The sequence below is a fragment of the Tachypleus tridentatus genome, chromosome 5 (assembly GCF_004210375.1).
Source record: "Tachypleus tridentatus isolate NWPU-2018 chromosome 5, ASM421037v1, whole genome shotgun sequence".
NCBI classification, from domain to species: Eukaryota; Metazoa; Arthropoda; class Merostomata; order Xiphosura; family Limulidae; genus Tachypleus; species Tachypleus tridentatus.
This window is the reverse complement of record NC_134829.1, coordinates 24081820-24098957: the sequence shown is the minus strand read 5'-3', so window position 1 is coordinate 24098957 and position 17138 is coordinate 24081820. Positions and strand designations below refer to the sequence as shown.

Genomic DNA, 17138 nt, shown 5'->3' with positions numbered 1-17138 from the left:
GTTTAATAATACACGTCTGAATTAGCAACCAAAATCTCTGTCATCTCATTTTAATTTCAATAGATTTATTGTTTTTAAACTCTAGGAAATATTTTGTTTTAGTTAAAGCTCAACAGGTGTAGGAGATAAATTAAAAGTGTTTATGTGAGGGGGTGCATGGTTTATTTAACCGAGTAAAGCGAGAGAATGTGTGACAAAAACACACCCAGAACGGCTGGTATAGGTGTTAAAACCTTTACTAATAGAGCCGAGAACAAAGTTTCGGCCTTTCTGGGCTATCTTCACGTTAACCAGCCATTTTTACTTTAAGTGCGTTTCTCGTCATCAAGAAAAGCACACTCACTCACTACAGTCAAGGTCCAGAACTCGCATTACGGACTTGGAAATCCTTTGGTTCTGAATTAGGTTTCGTGCGTCACTTTCCTTTTTCTGAGAGTAATTTTCCTAATTCTGAGGCATTTTTCCTGCAGAAGATTCTACGTTAGAGTGCTTATTTAAGATAATTTTTTGCTGACTTGGGATACTTTAAAATATGGGATTCAACAGCCATGATGTTTCTTGCAGTTCAAGAATTGTCTTGCAAATTATGGATGAACGTACACTGATTCGCTGAGACTGAAACTTCAAGAAATCAAAACGGAATATCAAATTAAAGTATTACTCATCTTTGAAATAGCAACTTGAGACATAAGTAAACATATAAAAAGAACTCAAACTAAAGTTTCTTTGTTAATTAAAAGTCGTGACAAGACATAACGAAAATTAACCCCATGGATAGCAGTACTATATATATTCATCATTTTTTACAAGGGTTTTGGTTGTCGTTTTGCACAAACCAACAGAATGGTCAAGCTGTGTTCTACTCACATGAGTGGTTAGCACACTCGACTCGTCATCTGAGAGTCGCGGGTTCTAATCCCCGTTGCATCAAACATAATCGCCCTTTCAGCCGTGGGGGCGTTATTATGTGATGGTTGATCCCACTATTCGTTGGTAAAAAAATAGCCCAAGAGTTGGTGGTGGGTGGTGATGACTACTTGCCTTTTCTCTAGTCTTGCACTGCTGAATTACGGACTGCTAGCGCAGATTGCCCTCAAGTAGCTTTGCGCGAAATTCAAAACAAACAAACAAAAAGTGTTGAAACCTGGTTTTTAACGACGTCAGCCTGCAGACTTTTCATTGAGCTACTGAAGGGGGTGTATGCTGTAAGAATTGGGTTTATTTGTTTGAAGTTAAACACAAAGCTACACAAAGAGCTATCTGTGCTCTACCAATCACGGGTTTCAAATCTCAGTTTCTGTGCCACTGGGGGGAAGGATGTGACAAATTAATTAAAACTTTATTAATTGGCGCTTTCTGTATTCTCTAACGTTCAGCCTCAAGTTGTAAAAAGTTTTATAGCTTGGCAAGTCACATTTTCCTTATACGCTTGATTTGAACAAATAGTTTGTTCAAAAAGAAACTTTGGAGCAGGCACAATTTCTTGTTGTTTAAACATTCCTCGTTCGTCACAGTTTTCAACATCGAAAGTTGGTGAAGCTTTGAAAATCAGTAGACCAAATATTCGTGATACAAATCACAATACTCACAATACTCTGCGCTGTTTTCCATTTTTTATCATTTTATTTTTGTACATTTCTTTAAACATTTCTACGACATATTTCAAATCAGACTTGTTTAGAAAAACTAGTATTTTTAATGTCTTTTTGCATGTGACTCTGGAAGGCGTTTTTTCTTGTTAGTGAATATTTTGAAGAGAGTTATTTAAATCTAATTATGTTTTTTAGGAAATTAAATCAACAATGAATAATGTAATTTTAAACATATTGTACAATAATTTTGTATTTCTTGCTATTCTATAATTCAAAATCATCTTAAACGACGTAAAGTTTTATTGGTCATTTAAACAGCTAAAATATTCGGTCGTTGTTTTCTTACTATGCCATGATTGTATTATGGTCTAAAGTATTAAGAAACGACCTTTTCCAAAATCTTCTGACTTCTTAAACACTGAATTAAAACAAACTAGAGAGGACACTAACAATTTAACGTTCAAACTCTCTAGTGCTGATTAAGTGTGTGTGTGTGTGTGTTTGGTTTCACATGATGTAGTGGCTAATTAAACCTACTTTACATCACCTTGATGTACTTCACTCGTAAGTTCTTAGAATTACATCTAACACTGAAATCATCGAGGTAGCTTATAAAGCGGTCGTCCGTAACGTCGTTCGATAAGAGACAACCACTTGCCTGAGGGTAACCGTGCAGCAGTTCGCTCAAATCGCAGATTTCTGGTCTCTTGTTACCACAACGTTCGGAGCTGAGCGGCGCCATGAATACTTTAACGCCTTAATGATACCTCGGTTCAGGGTCACATCACACAAATCAAAGGTAAAACTAACTATACAGAACACGGATGTTGGGGTAGGCCAGTGGTAATCGGCACTCCTTTGAAGTCCTTTTTTTTACCTGAACGTTCAACTAGCGCGAATTGTTTTCAGTTAACAATGCTATACGCTTCTGTATATGTGAACTATATATATATATATATGACTTGAACAACGTGACTGAAGCAGTAAGTACAAGTTATTTTTTAATTTTATTACTTTTCCTGCCGACAGATGCCAGCAACGTTCATCTCCCTTGTGCAAAGAGCGTGTATCATCAGTAGACAATCTACGCGACTGCTGCTTTGTTGTTCTCAAAACTGCTTGTAATGAATGCTTTCTCGATCTTAAATTTTATGTTTTATTAAATCGAAATGCTATAGGATGGTTATATTTTACCCCGGGCGGTTGAGATTCTTTCAGTTATCAGATATTCTTTGGCATTTGTAACAATAATAGGAAATTATCAGAGATACGATTCCTGTACCTACCAGCAATAGAATTTTGTTGATTCGACAACGGGTGCTGACTAGAAGGTCGGTAGTTTATTTTTAGTTTTTGGTTTTTATAAATAAACGAATAATAAAATCACCCGACTTACACAATATATCTATATATATACAAAGCTCAGTTTCTGATAATAAACCAAACACAGAATTTCTTTAATCGGATACTTAATGAATAGAATTAGCTTCCTGGTTGTTGAAATGGAAAATAAAATAAACGATTGAAAACCCTTAAAGGTAGCTTACAAGTGTACTAAGTGTAATGAACGTCTTCTTGAAGTAAAGATATGAACGTTGTCCTAACCACCCTTTGGTGACGTCATTCAAGTATAGCTACAAATGTAGAAGGATTGTCGTATATCCAACTCACTGCGGGTCAGCAGCCGTAGCTTACAGCACTAAGATTTGTAGTTCTATTCTCGCAGTGGGGTCCGAACAAATACATCACTGTTGAGGTTTGCGTTTAAAACTAATATGTTTAAAACTGCATACTCAATTGCACGTGAGCTATACAAAAACAAAGAATGCTACTTTTAAGGACACTAAATGATTGCTTTGCTGGATATCTGTACTTAAGGTAAGACGTTTTTTTATTTTTTTATTGATATTGTTGCTTGCAGTAGCCACTAATTTCACTGGCGTCCGGGCAAACCTGGCAACTCGATAAACAGAGGTCGGTGTTCAGGAACTGCTGTTAACTCTGTCATTGTCCTCATTTCGCTCGAAACGTTTCTTGGGTTTGTCTGCGGCGTAATTAGAGGGCTGAAAGCAGGGAAGTGGATCGGATGTTTGTGTTCTAGTTGTGCAGCGCTAGTTTTGATTCTGGTTGTTTTTGCCAAGACGTATACCATGTTTCTGCTCCTATCGAATCCGTCTGATTTCAAACAAGCGTCCCAGGACACGTAATTGGAGTCTTTATGGTGTGAAATTAGAAGTTTCCCCTTACAAATTACTTATTAAAATTTCTGATTTCCAGTAAACAAATAGATCGTAAATATTAATTACAGGATGAAGTTAGAGATTTATGTACGAACAAAGAGAAAGCGAGGGCTAAAAACTTTTGTGAGACAAGAAGTTAACAGCGTTTATCGTCCCCCGCTTTGGAGTTACAGGATTAAAATTCGGGGCTCGATTTCCGTCAGTAGATGCAGCATATAGCCCGATGTGGCTTTGTTATCAGAAAACACACACACACAATGTTTATCTGAATAAGGAAAGTTAGATTGCGAGTGTGTTTATAGCTGAAAAGACAAATATAAACGATATAGCTTTGGATACAGAAAAAGAGACAAACAAAAGAGCAGAGATTTATATGAAGAGAAAGTATGTGTTGAAAGAGAGAGATAGGGAAAAAATACAGAAACTAGGTGGGTGATTTTGTTGAAAACTAATAAATACGCATAACAGAAGAAAAGTTACAAAGTGAGAGACAGAAAAAAAATTAAAAAGAAAGAATACCAAGGAGAATCAATGTAGGCTCAGACATGCTCGCTCTTTCAGCCGAAAGGGCGTTATAAGTTACGATCAATCTCATTATTCGTTGGTAAAAGAGTAGCTTAAAAGTTGACGGTGGGTGCTTTCTCTCTAGCCTTACACTGCTAAATTATGGACGGCTAGGACTAATACACCTCGTATAGCTTCGCGCGAAATTAAAAAACAAACAAAATAAAGAATGAATGTAGAAAAATGAGAAGAAAGAGAAATACGAAATCTTACCTGTCGAAAATGAAATAGAAAAGAAACAAAGAGAGTTTGGGAAAAATCTGGTGTTCTGAAAGTAGGAAATGATAAACTTTTAACATTTTTATCTACTATATAATGCAAAGCTTGTGTCCAGGAAAAACCAAGATGGTCGTATATCTGTTATTTCATATCTCTTCCCTACATGTTATATTTATTAATCAACCACCACCAAACCTGACAGTTATACAAGACAACATGAGGAAGGTCGTGAGGGGATGGATACCCCATCTAATTTGACACCTTTAAGTACTTTTATTGTACTTTAATCTATATTATGCTAATGAAAGAAAGTAAAGGCACAATTTTCTATCTATTGTTACAAATGAATTTTTATTTCATCCGTCCAATAGACAGAGACTCCAGCTACTATATAACAAGTTTCTTTGTTTGTTTTCTAAAATTTCGCGCAAAGCTACACGAGAGCTGTGTGCGTTAGCCATCCCTAATTTAGCAGTGTAAAACTAGGGCTACTCTTTTACCAACGAATAGGGGGATTGACCGTAACATTATAACGCCCTCAAGGCTGAAAGGGCGAGAATGTTTGGTGCGACGGTGATTCGAACCCGCGACCCTCAGATTACGAGTCGAAAGCATTAGCCCACCTGGCCATACCGGGCCCCATATAACAAAACTGACGCACAATAAAAAGAGCATTTGTAGAGAATTTACAAGATAGAAAAATCTGAACACTTAAAGATTTATTTTGATAAACATGTGCCATAATATTTTGCTTAATAGTTTAATAAGATAATTAAACGAAGGAAACAGTCATAGGAATGCTGTGAAACATGACTTATGATGCGCTGCCAAAGGAGAAAAACTGTAACAGGAAAAAGATGTGAATGAACGAAAACTGTAAAAAACAAGACCCCGATTACGTTGGAGCCCATGTTATTTATCCGCACATAAATTGCGTGTTTGGATAAATAACACAGTAAACGTGCAGCGCTTGACTTGTATTTTCTAGTCTTTACCAGGGATTAGTTGAAAATATCAAAAAAAGAACCGCACGGCAAATAGCTACTCAGGGAGCGGCAATCTCTGTTGTTACTGTGATAAGCTGTCCTTAGACGCGGCACTTTCATTTCAACTACAGGAATTTATCAACTGCCTTATATCATGTAAACAGTTGTTGTTTTTTTTATGTGCGAATTTTTATTCTCTCTGTTTATCTAAGTTAAACATAAGCCGCGAATAACGCTTTCTTTCGTGTAAGAATCCTACCTTTGTATATATGTATAAACAGAGAGTTGGCAAAAAATCAGTTTGTGTATTAACGGTGGTAAAAACTATACGACTTACGGTTTTGCCAGATGGTAAAGATATATAAAACGTATAAAATTAACTGTTATGGGTGATCTTGAAAAGAGTCATTTTTTAAAAAAAAATACCAATACACTAGCATATAATATTAATACAAATCACATGAAATAATCGATATGTCTTCTCATAGGCAGGGAAACGTATATTGAGTTTGTGTGTGGGGAGCATTATTTACTATTTAACTGTAACTGTTAAATACGAAACTGAAACATTGATTTTCCAAGGTTATAAGTTTCTATTCCCCATTCAGAGGGGCTCTTCGCTACCAGGTCGAAATTTTAAGGGGGAGGTGTCCCCAGGTCCTGCCCCTTGTGTGTCCTCTACAGTGAGGTGGAACAAGATAAGATAGCAAAACTAAGCGAGTTTCTAATGACAAGCATCACGGAATGTTGAATATGAGTGTTAACATTAGACAGACAGTTGTAACACTTCTTCTAACCGATGAGTACATTAATAACTTCTAGAATCAAAATCGCATTTTTAAATTAAAGTCTTAATGGTGTCATGTGATAAGCATATACGGTTTCAAGGTTTATTTGGAGCTCCATCTAATTTCCTTTTTTATAAATGTGTTCCGCACATGTTTCACCTGCACCAACTGACAAGGTTCTACGGTTCGCTGTCTATACCAACTGACAAGGCTCTACGGTTCGCTGTGTATACAGCACGACAGAGAAAGATGCTTCTACTTTTAGCGTAAATACGCTTGTAAAATTATGGATATTTGATCATATTCTTTTATTATAAACAATGTATAATATTCAATAGAAATATTATGAAAGATCTTTCATAATAAACTTTCTATGATAAAGAGATAAAGACAGCCTCTAGGTAAAAAGCAGTCACTTGCAGATACAGATTGCATTACTTAAGAGTCATCCATCTTTTTCGGATATTAAGTAGATACGGATAAATCTATATTGAATTTTCGCTACATGAGGGCTAACCGTCCCTAATTTAGCAGTGTAAGATAAGAGGGAAGGCAGCTAGTCATCACCACCCACCGCCAACTTTTGGGCTACTCTTTTACCGATGAATAGCGGGATTGACCGTCACATTATAACACCTCCACGGCTGAAAGGGCGAGCATGTTTGGTGTGAAGGTGATTCGAACCCGCGATTATGGGTCGAGCTCAGTGACCATCAGAACAGTCCGGCCGAACAGATACGGTTACCATTACATAAAAAAAAAAACAGATATCCACCGACTTAACCTGTCTAAGATTTATTTCCTGAAAGAACCGTAAAATAAAAAATAAAATATAAATGATAGAGTTTAAAGAGTGAATATTTTAAGCATTTACATTTTAATTAATAACAGTAAGTTAGAGTATGTAAGGTATAATCTTGTAAATCAACTTCTAGTTCGCAATTTTCCGCCAATTTTTTTACACTACGTTAAACATAAACATAAATGTGCTTTAGACACCATGATAATTAATATCTTATCTAAACAATTAAAACATTCTCTAATGGTGATAGAATTTCATATATCTATCTAAAAATCTATAAAACATATATAAGACCTGTAATAGATTATGCAGCTCCAGCATGGATAACTTTAAGCAATAAAATAATTAAAACCAAACTACAAACAATCCAAAACACACTCCTCACAACTGCATACAGAGTTCCAAGAACTATATCATCTCAGTTCATTCACAAATACCAGATACCAACCATACCAGATAGACTCCTACATAGTACAATAATGTACTTTAATAAGAATTGGATGAAAAACGAATTACTATGCGAACTAGACAAGTACCTCATACATGATGAAGCTGGTCCTAAATATCTCTCCCCAGTTAACTTATATTTTAATTATAAAAATAAATAAATATATATATATATTAAATAATAATAATAATATATATACATATATATATATATTAAATAAACAAATGCCACCAACAAACTTGACATTTTGCTGATAGAATAAAATAATCACTATATATGAGCCACAATACATGGACATTGCCCTGAAAAGGATCAAAATAATATTCAGTTCTACAATTATAAATATCAATCCGTCAAGAACATAAGTACGGGAAGGAGGAAGAGGTCATAGAGAACCTGACCCTTCAGGGTATGAACTTTTCTTACCCAAACACCGACAGAGATTCGATATATATACACACATTTAAGTCTGTGTATGTGTTCTGTTAGTGCGAGCGCAAAACCGAGTTGTTTAAAAATATTTACCTAAATTCTCTTAATTTAGTTTTTTAATATAAAAACTTTTCTGTTCTCTGTCTCACGAATATAGAAATGCATTTTTTATGACAGTTACTTCTCAAAAATTAAACATTTGGGCACAGTGTGATTCTAGGTCAGGTTAAAGTGAACTAATTATATATACCTAGCGTTGGGCTGTTCGAATGTTAGTATTATGTAAGAATAAATTTATTTTTGCCTGTACATTACAGGTTATAATCAGCAAAAAGCTGGTTGTTTGGCAGTTTTGCCTTTCTAACTCAGCCACTCAGTGGAGATAACATCTCTTTCTGTTAAAATGGCCGTGTCAGGTAGAGTAATAGATTTTATCATCCTGAGATCGACGTGTTGAACACGTTAGCGTAGGAAGAAATGGTTCGGTCAGCTTTTACACTGCTAATGCCTATTCAGACAGCATTTCTACAGACATGGTCTATTTGTCGAAAAGGACCTCGTACATGCATGCAATACATAAAGAGTAGGGGGGTTGAAAGGGGAGGACATTTAACTGGCAAATTTCCTCTGGGTGGTCGGTGTTCTTAGGACGACCCATTTAGCTTTGTAGAGACAAACTTCATACACAAGGATTCTGTGTTGTTGTACCCGGTCGGCCTGGCAACAAAATGTTCTGTATGTTTTCTGCTCTCTGTTCTTTCCTACATTAGAACCAACAGAGGTCCGTATATAGAACTGTCATGAAATTCAATCCTCGCTGGGATCGAGCTGACAGAGTTGTACAACAACTACAGCAGTCCTTTGTACAACTCAACCACATACACGCAAACGTCTATATTTGTGGATTTGAAAAAAAGACATAAACATTCTTTTGTTGTTGTTGTAAATTATACTTCTAGAAACAAATCAAACCAGAATAAACGAAATCCATTTACTCGTTCAGATTTCAAATGCGGCAAATTCTTACCTTTCGGGACCGGTTGGTTAGTTTATGTTTTACAAGAGGTAAGAAAACCAACGCTGTAGGGTCTACGTGTCGTTAAATCATGTAAACCTTTCACACTGCTTTGTTTACCGTTCCAGGATTACAAATATTCATCCACAAAGAGAGTTTTTCCTTCTCTAGGAAAAAACGTATTTCATTAACTTTTATTCCCTGTTATTTCTTGTGTTGTGTTTTCTTATAGCAAAGCCACATCGGGCTCTCTGCTGAGCCCACCAAGGGGAATCGAGCCCCTGATTTTAGTGTTGTAAATCTAAAGACATACCGCTGCACTCGCGGGGGACTGTTATTTCTTTTAAAATAGTTGTATTATACGACTCACAATAAAACTAACAGCTCTTTCCTTTTCAAGGATGTGAAAAAACTTTCTTCAGCGCCCCCTATGTGTCAGCGGTATGTATACGAACTCATAACGCTAACATCTGGGGTTCGATTGTCTAATGTGGACAGAGTACAGATATCATATCGTGCAGCTCTATACATATTAAAATGTTATCGGTTGCTAATTCGTCTCAAAATTCTGCATATATTTTTGTTGTGTTTTTTTTCCAGAGCAGGAGAAGAACCTGCTTATAAATCGGGAATAATAATTCTAAGTATTTCCGTATGGCGTTAGATACTTACACAGGTACAATAGTCACTGCTGTCAGCGTAAAGCACTATAGAACAAGTAAAGTGCTCGATCAATAAACTAGAAATAAAGGTTCTTACCGAATTCCGCAGAGAATGCAATACCGTAGATAATTTTTAATATTGTGTGAAACTCTGAAACACGTACTGGATTACCGAAGCCATCGTTGTAAAAATAACGGTATTAATTTCAAAGGAGCTTCCATTAGAACATATTTAACGAACAATCTCAAAACGGTGTATCAGTTATTTATTAAATTGTAAATTAAAAGAAACCGAATTGGTAGTAAATAACAGTAAACATTTATATCATAAACAATCCCAAAGTGTACGTTGAACGTCTTTACTAGAGGATTAACTATATCATATAACAATCCCAAAGTGTAGCTGTAACATCGTTACTAGAGGATTAACTATATCATATAACAATCCCAAAGTGTATCTGTAACATCATTATCAGAGGATTAACTATATCATATAACAATCCCAAAGTGTAGCTTGAACGTCTTTACTAGAGGATTAACTATATCATAGAACAATCCCAAAGTGTAGCTTGAACGTCTTTACTAGAGGATTAACTATATCATAGAACAATCTAAAGTGTAGCTTGAACGTATTTACTAGGGGATTAACTATATCATACAACAATCCCAAAGTGTAGCTTGAACGTCTTTACTAGAGGATTAACTATATCATATAACAATCCCAAAGTGTAGCTTGAACGTCTTTACTAGAGGATTAACTATATCATATAACAATCCCAAAGTGTAGCTTGAACGTCTTTACTAGAGGATTAACTATATCATATAACAATCCCAAAGTGTAGCTTGAACATCTTTACTAGAGGATTAACTATATCATATAACAATCCAAAGTGTAGCTTGAACGTCTTTACTAGAGGATTAACTATATCATATAACAATCCCAAAGTGTAGCTTGAACTATTTACTAGGGGATTAACTAAATCATATAACAATCCCAAAGTGTAGCTTGAACTATTTACTAGGGGATTAACTAAATCATATAACAATCCCAAAGTGTAGCTGTAATATCGTTACTAGAGGATTAACTATATCATATAACAATCCCAAAGTGTATCTGTAACATCATTATCAGAGGATTAACTACATCATATAACAATCCCAAAGTGTAGCTTGAACTATTTACTAGGGGATTAACTAAATCATATAACAATCCCAAAGTGTAGCTTGAACTATTTACTAGGGGATTAACTAAATCATATAACAATCCCAAAGTGTAGCTGTAATATCGTTACTAGAGGATTAACTATATCATATAACAATCCCAAAGTGTATCTGTAACATCATTATCAGAGGATTAACTACATCATATAACAATCCCAAAGTGTAGCTTGAACGTCTTTACTAGAGGATTAACTATATCATACAACAATCCCAAAGTGTAGCTTGAACGTCTTTACTAGAAAATTAACTATATCATATAACAATCCCAAAGTGTAGCTTGAACGTCTTTACTAGAGGATTAACTATATCATATAACAATCCCAAAGTGTAGCTTGAACGTCTTTACTAGAGGATTAACTATATCATATAACAATCCCAAAGTGTAGCTTGAACGTCTTTACTAGAGGATTAACTATATCATATAACAATCCCAAAGTGTAGCTTGAACTATTTACTAGGGGATTAACTAAATCATATAACAATCCCAAAGTGTAGCTGTAACATCATTATCAGAGGATTAACTACATCTTATAACAATCCCAAAGTGTAGCTTGAACGTCTTTACTAGAGGATTAACTATATCATATAACAATCCCAAAGTGTAGCTTGAACGTATTTACTAGGGGATTAACTATATCATATAACAATCCCAAAGTGTAGCTTCAACGTCTTTACTAGAGGATTAACTATATCATATAACAATCCCAAAGTGTAGCTTGAACGTATTTACTAGGGGATTAACTACATCATATAACAATCCCAAAGTGTAGCTTGAACGTCTTTACTAGAGGATTAACTATATCATATAACAATCCCAAAGTGTAGCTTGAACGTATTTACTAGAGGATTAACTATATCATATAACAATCCCAAAGTGTAGCTTGAACGTCTTTACTAGAGGATTAACTATATCATATAACAATCCCAAAGTGTAGCTTGAACGTATTTACTAGGGGATTAACTACATCATATAACAATCCCAAAGTGTAGCTTGAACGTCTTTACTAGAGGATTAACTATATCATATAACAATCCCAAAGTGTAGCTTGAACGTCTTTACTAGAGAATTAACTATATCATATAACAATCCCAAAGTGTAGCTTGAACGTATTTACTAGAGGATTAACTATATCATATAACAATCCCAAAGTGTAGCTTGAACGTCTTTACTAGAGGATTAACTATATCATATAACAATCCCAAAGTATGGCTTGAACGTCTTTACTAGAGGATTAACTATATCATGTAACAATCCCAAAGTGTAGCTTGAACGTATTTACTAGGGATTAACTACATCATATAACAATCCCAAAGTGTAGCTTGAATGTCTTTACTAGAGGATTAACTATATCATATAACAATCCCAAAGTGTGGCTTGAACGTCTTTACTAGAGGATTAACTATATCATATAACAATCCCAAAGTGTAGCTTGAACGTCTTTACTAGAGGATTAACTATATCATATAACAATCCCAAAGTGTAGAGATGTTATTGCCGCTTATTAGTTCCTTGAATAGAATAAAATGTATAGAGGGCTCTTTATATAAAAAGATTGGTCACAGAGAAATTTTGCATACATGACAATCATGTGCTGTAAATATGGTCAAAATTTATACATTGTGTGTATCAAATTTGGGTAATATATATATATATATATACATATCACTTCTAGTATTGCAATCAGTGTGTATAAAATTTGGGTAATATATATATACATATCACTTCTGGTATTGCAATCAGTGTGTATAAAATTTGGGTAATATATATATACATATCACTTCTGGTATTGCAATCAGTGTGTATAAAATTTGAGTATATATATATATATATATATATATATACATATCACTTCTAGTATTGCAATCAGTGTGTATACAATTTGGGTAATATATATACATATCACTTCTGGTATTGCAATCAGTGTGTATAAAATTTGGGTAATATATATATATATACATATCACTTCTAGTATTGGAATCAGCGTGTTTAAAATTTGGGTAATATATATATATATATACATATCACTTCTGGTATTGCAATCAGTGTGTATAAAATTTGGGTAATATATATATATACATATCACTTCTAGTATTACAATCAGTGTGTATAAAATTTGGGTAATACATATATATATACATATCACTTCTAGTATTGGAATCAGTGTGTATACAATTTGGGTAATATATATATACATATCACTTCTGGTATTGTAATCAGTGTGTATAAAATTTGGATAATATATATATACATATCACTTCTGGTATTGTAATCAGTGTGTATAAAATTTGGGTAATATATATATATACATATCACTTCTGGTATTGTAATCAGTGTGTATAAAATTTGGGTAATATATACAGGGTGTCCCAAAATAACGTTTACACTCTTTGACTGTGTATAGCTAATAAACCGTTTCTTTTGTTTCAGATTTGACTTGTGTCCAAGGATGGCGGATAATTCGCTTACAATCGAGCACAAAATATTCATTCTCAAAACTTTTTGGAAAGTCGAAAACAAAGCTGAAGTGCAAAGACGTTTTACTAGAAAGTTCCATATGGATGCGCCATCTTGCTCCAGCATTTCACGCATCATCGCCAAGTTTGATGAACACGGAACTCTCCACCATATGAGAAAGGGTCGCTCCGGTCGAAAAGGATCATCAAAAAGCCCAACAAGAGAGCAAGAGGTCATTGATAATGTTCTGAATTCTCCAAGAAAATCAGTGCGCCAACTGTCTCATGAAACAGGTATCCCTAAATCCAACGTTCATCGCATTTTGAAGCGTTCCCAATTCAAAAGTTTCATCTCATCGCTTGTTCACGCTCTGAATGAAGATGACCCTAATCGAAGGGTTGAGTTCTGTGAATGGTATCTTGCTAGATGTGCAGGCGATGATGAATTTCCACTCAAAATTGTTTGGAGTGATAAAGCAACGTTTAAGCTGAATGGCTCAATAAATCGACACAACTGCTTCTACTGGGCAACAGAAAATCCACATGTTACAGAGGAACATCACTTGAATTTGCCTGGAGTGACTGTGTGGTGTGGTCTGTCCACTAGGGGACTCATCGGACCATTCTTTTTCCAAGACACCGTAACAGCATTGAATTATCTCAACATGCTACAAGAGTTTGCCATGCCACGCATCCAAGAACAATTTGGAAAAGAAGAGGGTTTCTTCCAGCAGCATGGCGCTCCTCCCCACTTCCATCGCGACGTGAGAGCATATCTATGCCAGACAGATAGATTGGACGAAGAGGAAGTGTAGAATTTCCTGCTAGATCGCCAGGTTTGACACCCATGTCTTCTAGTATTGGAATCAGTGTGTTTAAAATTTGGGTAATATATATATACATATCACTTCTGGTATTGTAATCAGTGTGTATAAAATTTGGGTAATATATATATATATATATCGCTTCTGGTATTGCAATCAGTGTGTATAAAATTTGGGTAATACATATATATATACATATCACTTCTGGTATTGTAATCAGTGTGTATAAAATTTGGGTAATATATATATACATATCACTTCTGGTATTGTAATCAGTGTGTATAAAATTTGGGTAATATATATATATACATATCGCTTCTGGTATTGCAATCAGTGTGTATAAAATTTGGGTAATACATATATATATACATATCACTTCTGGTATTGTAATCAGTGTGTATAAAATTTGGGTAATTTATATATAAATATTACTCCTGGTATTGTAATCAGTGTGTATAAAATTTGGGTAATATATATATATATATATACACATATCACTTCTGGTATTGCAATCAATAATTTTGAGACGCAACGCTACGTTTTTGTACAATACTAGAATGTTATTTTATTAATAAGATTCAGTTTTATTTATTGAGCTCGTGACAGTACAAATTACTGTTTGTGCAGCATGTGCAAGAAGTTTACCTTTTGTCAAAAATATGACAAATATTTTGGAGGATATCTGATATCCCATTACAAGTGATTAGTGTTTTTTGTTGTTGTTATTTAGATATTTGAGAGTGTACGTGGTCATGTAGTTAGAGATAACTGAGCCGAATAATAGACGCGAATCTACATCGATCAAGTTTACACTTTAAAAAGTTAGGGGACTCGAAGTTGTTCTTTTTTACAATGTAACTAGGGGTAGAGGCGGTTCGTGGCCTCTTTTGCGAACAAGGTTTATTAGCTTTTAAAAATGGACGTCATTAGCGTAAATTTTGTTGTTAAAACAGCAAGTTTTCTGTGAACAAACGAGTAAGTTGTCCATCAATGTTACTATGTATAAACAACCAAAAGTAAATTGTCCATCAATTTTACTACGTATAAACAACCAAAAGTAAGCTGTCCATCAATGTTACTATGTATAAACAACCAAAAGTAAATTCTCCATCAATGTTACTACGTATAAACAACCAAAAGTAAGTTGTCCATCAATGTTACTATGTATAAACAACCAAAAGTAAATTGTCAATCAATTTTACTATGTATAAACAACCAAAAGTAAGTTGTCAATCAATTTTACTATGTATAAACAACCAAAAGTAAGTTGTCCATCAATGTTACTATGTATAAACAACCAAAAGTAAGTTGTCCATCAATGTTACTATTTATAAACAACCAAAAGTAAGTTGTCCATCAATGTTACTATGTATAAACAACCAAAAGTAAGTTGTCCATCAATGTTACTATGTATAAACAACCAAAAGTAAATTGTCAATCAATTTTACTATGTATAAACAACCAAAAGTAAGTTGTCCATCAATGTTACTATGTATAAACAACCAAAAGTAAGTTGTCCATCAATGTTACTATGTATAAACAACCAAAAGTAAATTGTCCATCAATGTTACTGTGTATAAACAACCAAAAGTAAGTTGTCCATCAATGTTACTATGTATAAACAACCAAAAGTAAGTTGTCCATCAATGTTACTATGTATAAACAACCAAAAGTAAGTTGTCCATCAATGTTACTATGTATAAACAACCAAAAGTAAATTGTCAATCAATTTTACTATGTATAAACAACCAAAAGTAAGTTGTCCATCAATGTTACTATGTATAAACAACCAAAAGTAAGTTGTCCATCAATGTTACTATTTATAAACAACCAAAAGTAAGTTGTCCATCAATGTTACTATGTATAAACAACCAAAAGTAAGTTGTCCATCAATGTTACTATGTATAAACAACCAAAAGTAAGTTGTCCATCAATTTTACTATGTATAAACAACCAAAAGTAAGTTGTCCATCAATGTTACTATGTATAAACAACCAAAAGTAAGTTGTCCATCAATGTTACTATGTATAAACAACCAAAAGTAAATTGTCCATCAATGTTACTATGTATAAACAACCAAAAGTAAATTGTCCATCAATTTTACTACGTATAAACAACCAAAAGTAAGCTGTCCATCAATGTTACTATGTATAAACAACCAAAAGTAAATTCTCCATCAATGTTACTATGTATAAACAACCAAAAGTAAGTTGTCAATCAATTTTACTATGTATAAACAACCAAAAGTAAGTTTTCAATCAATTTTACTATGTATAAACAACCAAAAGTAAGTTGTCCATCAACGTTACTATGTATAAACAACCAAAAGTAAGTTGTCCATCAATGTTACTATTTATAAACAACCAAAAGTAAGTTGTCCATCAATGTTACTATGTATAAACAACCAAAAGTAAGTTGTCCATCAATGTTACTATGTATAAACAACCAAAAGTAAATTGTCAATCAATTTTACTATGTATAAACAACCAAAAGTAAGTTGTCCATCAATGTTACTATGTATAAACAACCAAAAGTAAATTGTCCATCAATGTTACTATGTATAAACAACCAAAAGTAAGTTGTCCATCAATGTTACTATGTATAAACAACCAAAGTAAGTTGTCCATCAATGTTACTATGTATAAACAACCCAAAGTAAGTTGTCCATCAATGTTACTATGTATAAACAACCAAAAGTAAATTGTCCATCAATGTTACTACGTATAAACAACCAAAAGTAAGTTGTCCATCAATGTTACTATGTATAAACAACCAAAAGTAAATTGTCCATCAATTTTACTATGTATAAACAACCAAAAGTAAGCTGTCCATCAATGTTACTATGTATAAACAACCAAAAGTAAATTCTCCATCAATGTTACTACGTATAA

General features: G+C 34.0%; 2 protein-coding genes across 4 annotated transcripts in view; one reads left to right on the top strand and one right to left on the bottom strand.

The window, feature by feature from the left end:
• Nucleotides 1-17138, bottom strand: part of LOC143250725 (frizzled-10-B-like) — a 255452-nt gene that overhangs the window by 225922 nt on the left and 12392 nt on the right. The gene's annotated exons all lie outside the window — the stretch shown is intronic.
• LOC143250246 (uncharacterized) lies at nt 2686-15782 on the top strand. The gene is made up of 2 exons (XM_076500721.1): nt 2686-2923; nt 13398-15782. Exon 2 carries the CDS (start codon nt 13417-13419, stop codon nt 14236-14238), a length of 822 nt encoding a protein of 273 aa, XP_076356836.1. The 5' UTR covers nt 2686-2923; nt 13398-13416; the 3' UTR covers nt 14239-15782.

Excerpts from the sequence above, each read along its gene's own strand:
- LOC143250246 (XM_076500721.1), top strand. The coding sequence starts at position 13,417 with ATGGCGGATAATTCGCTTACAATCGAGCACAAAATATTCATTCTCAAA.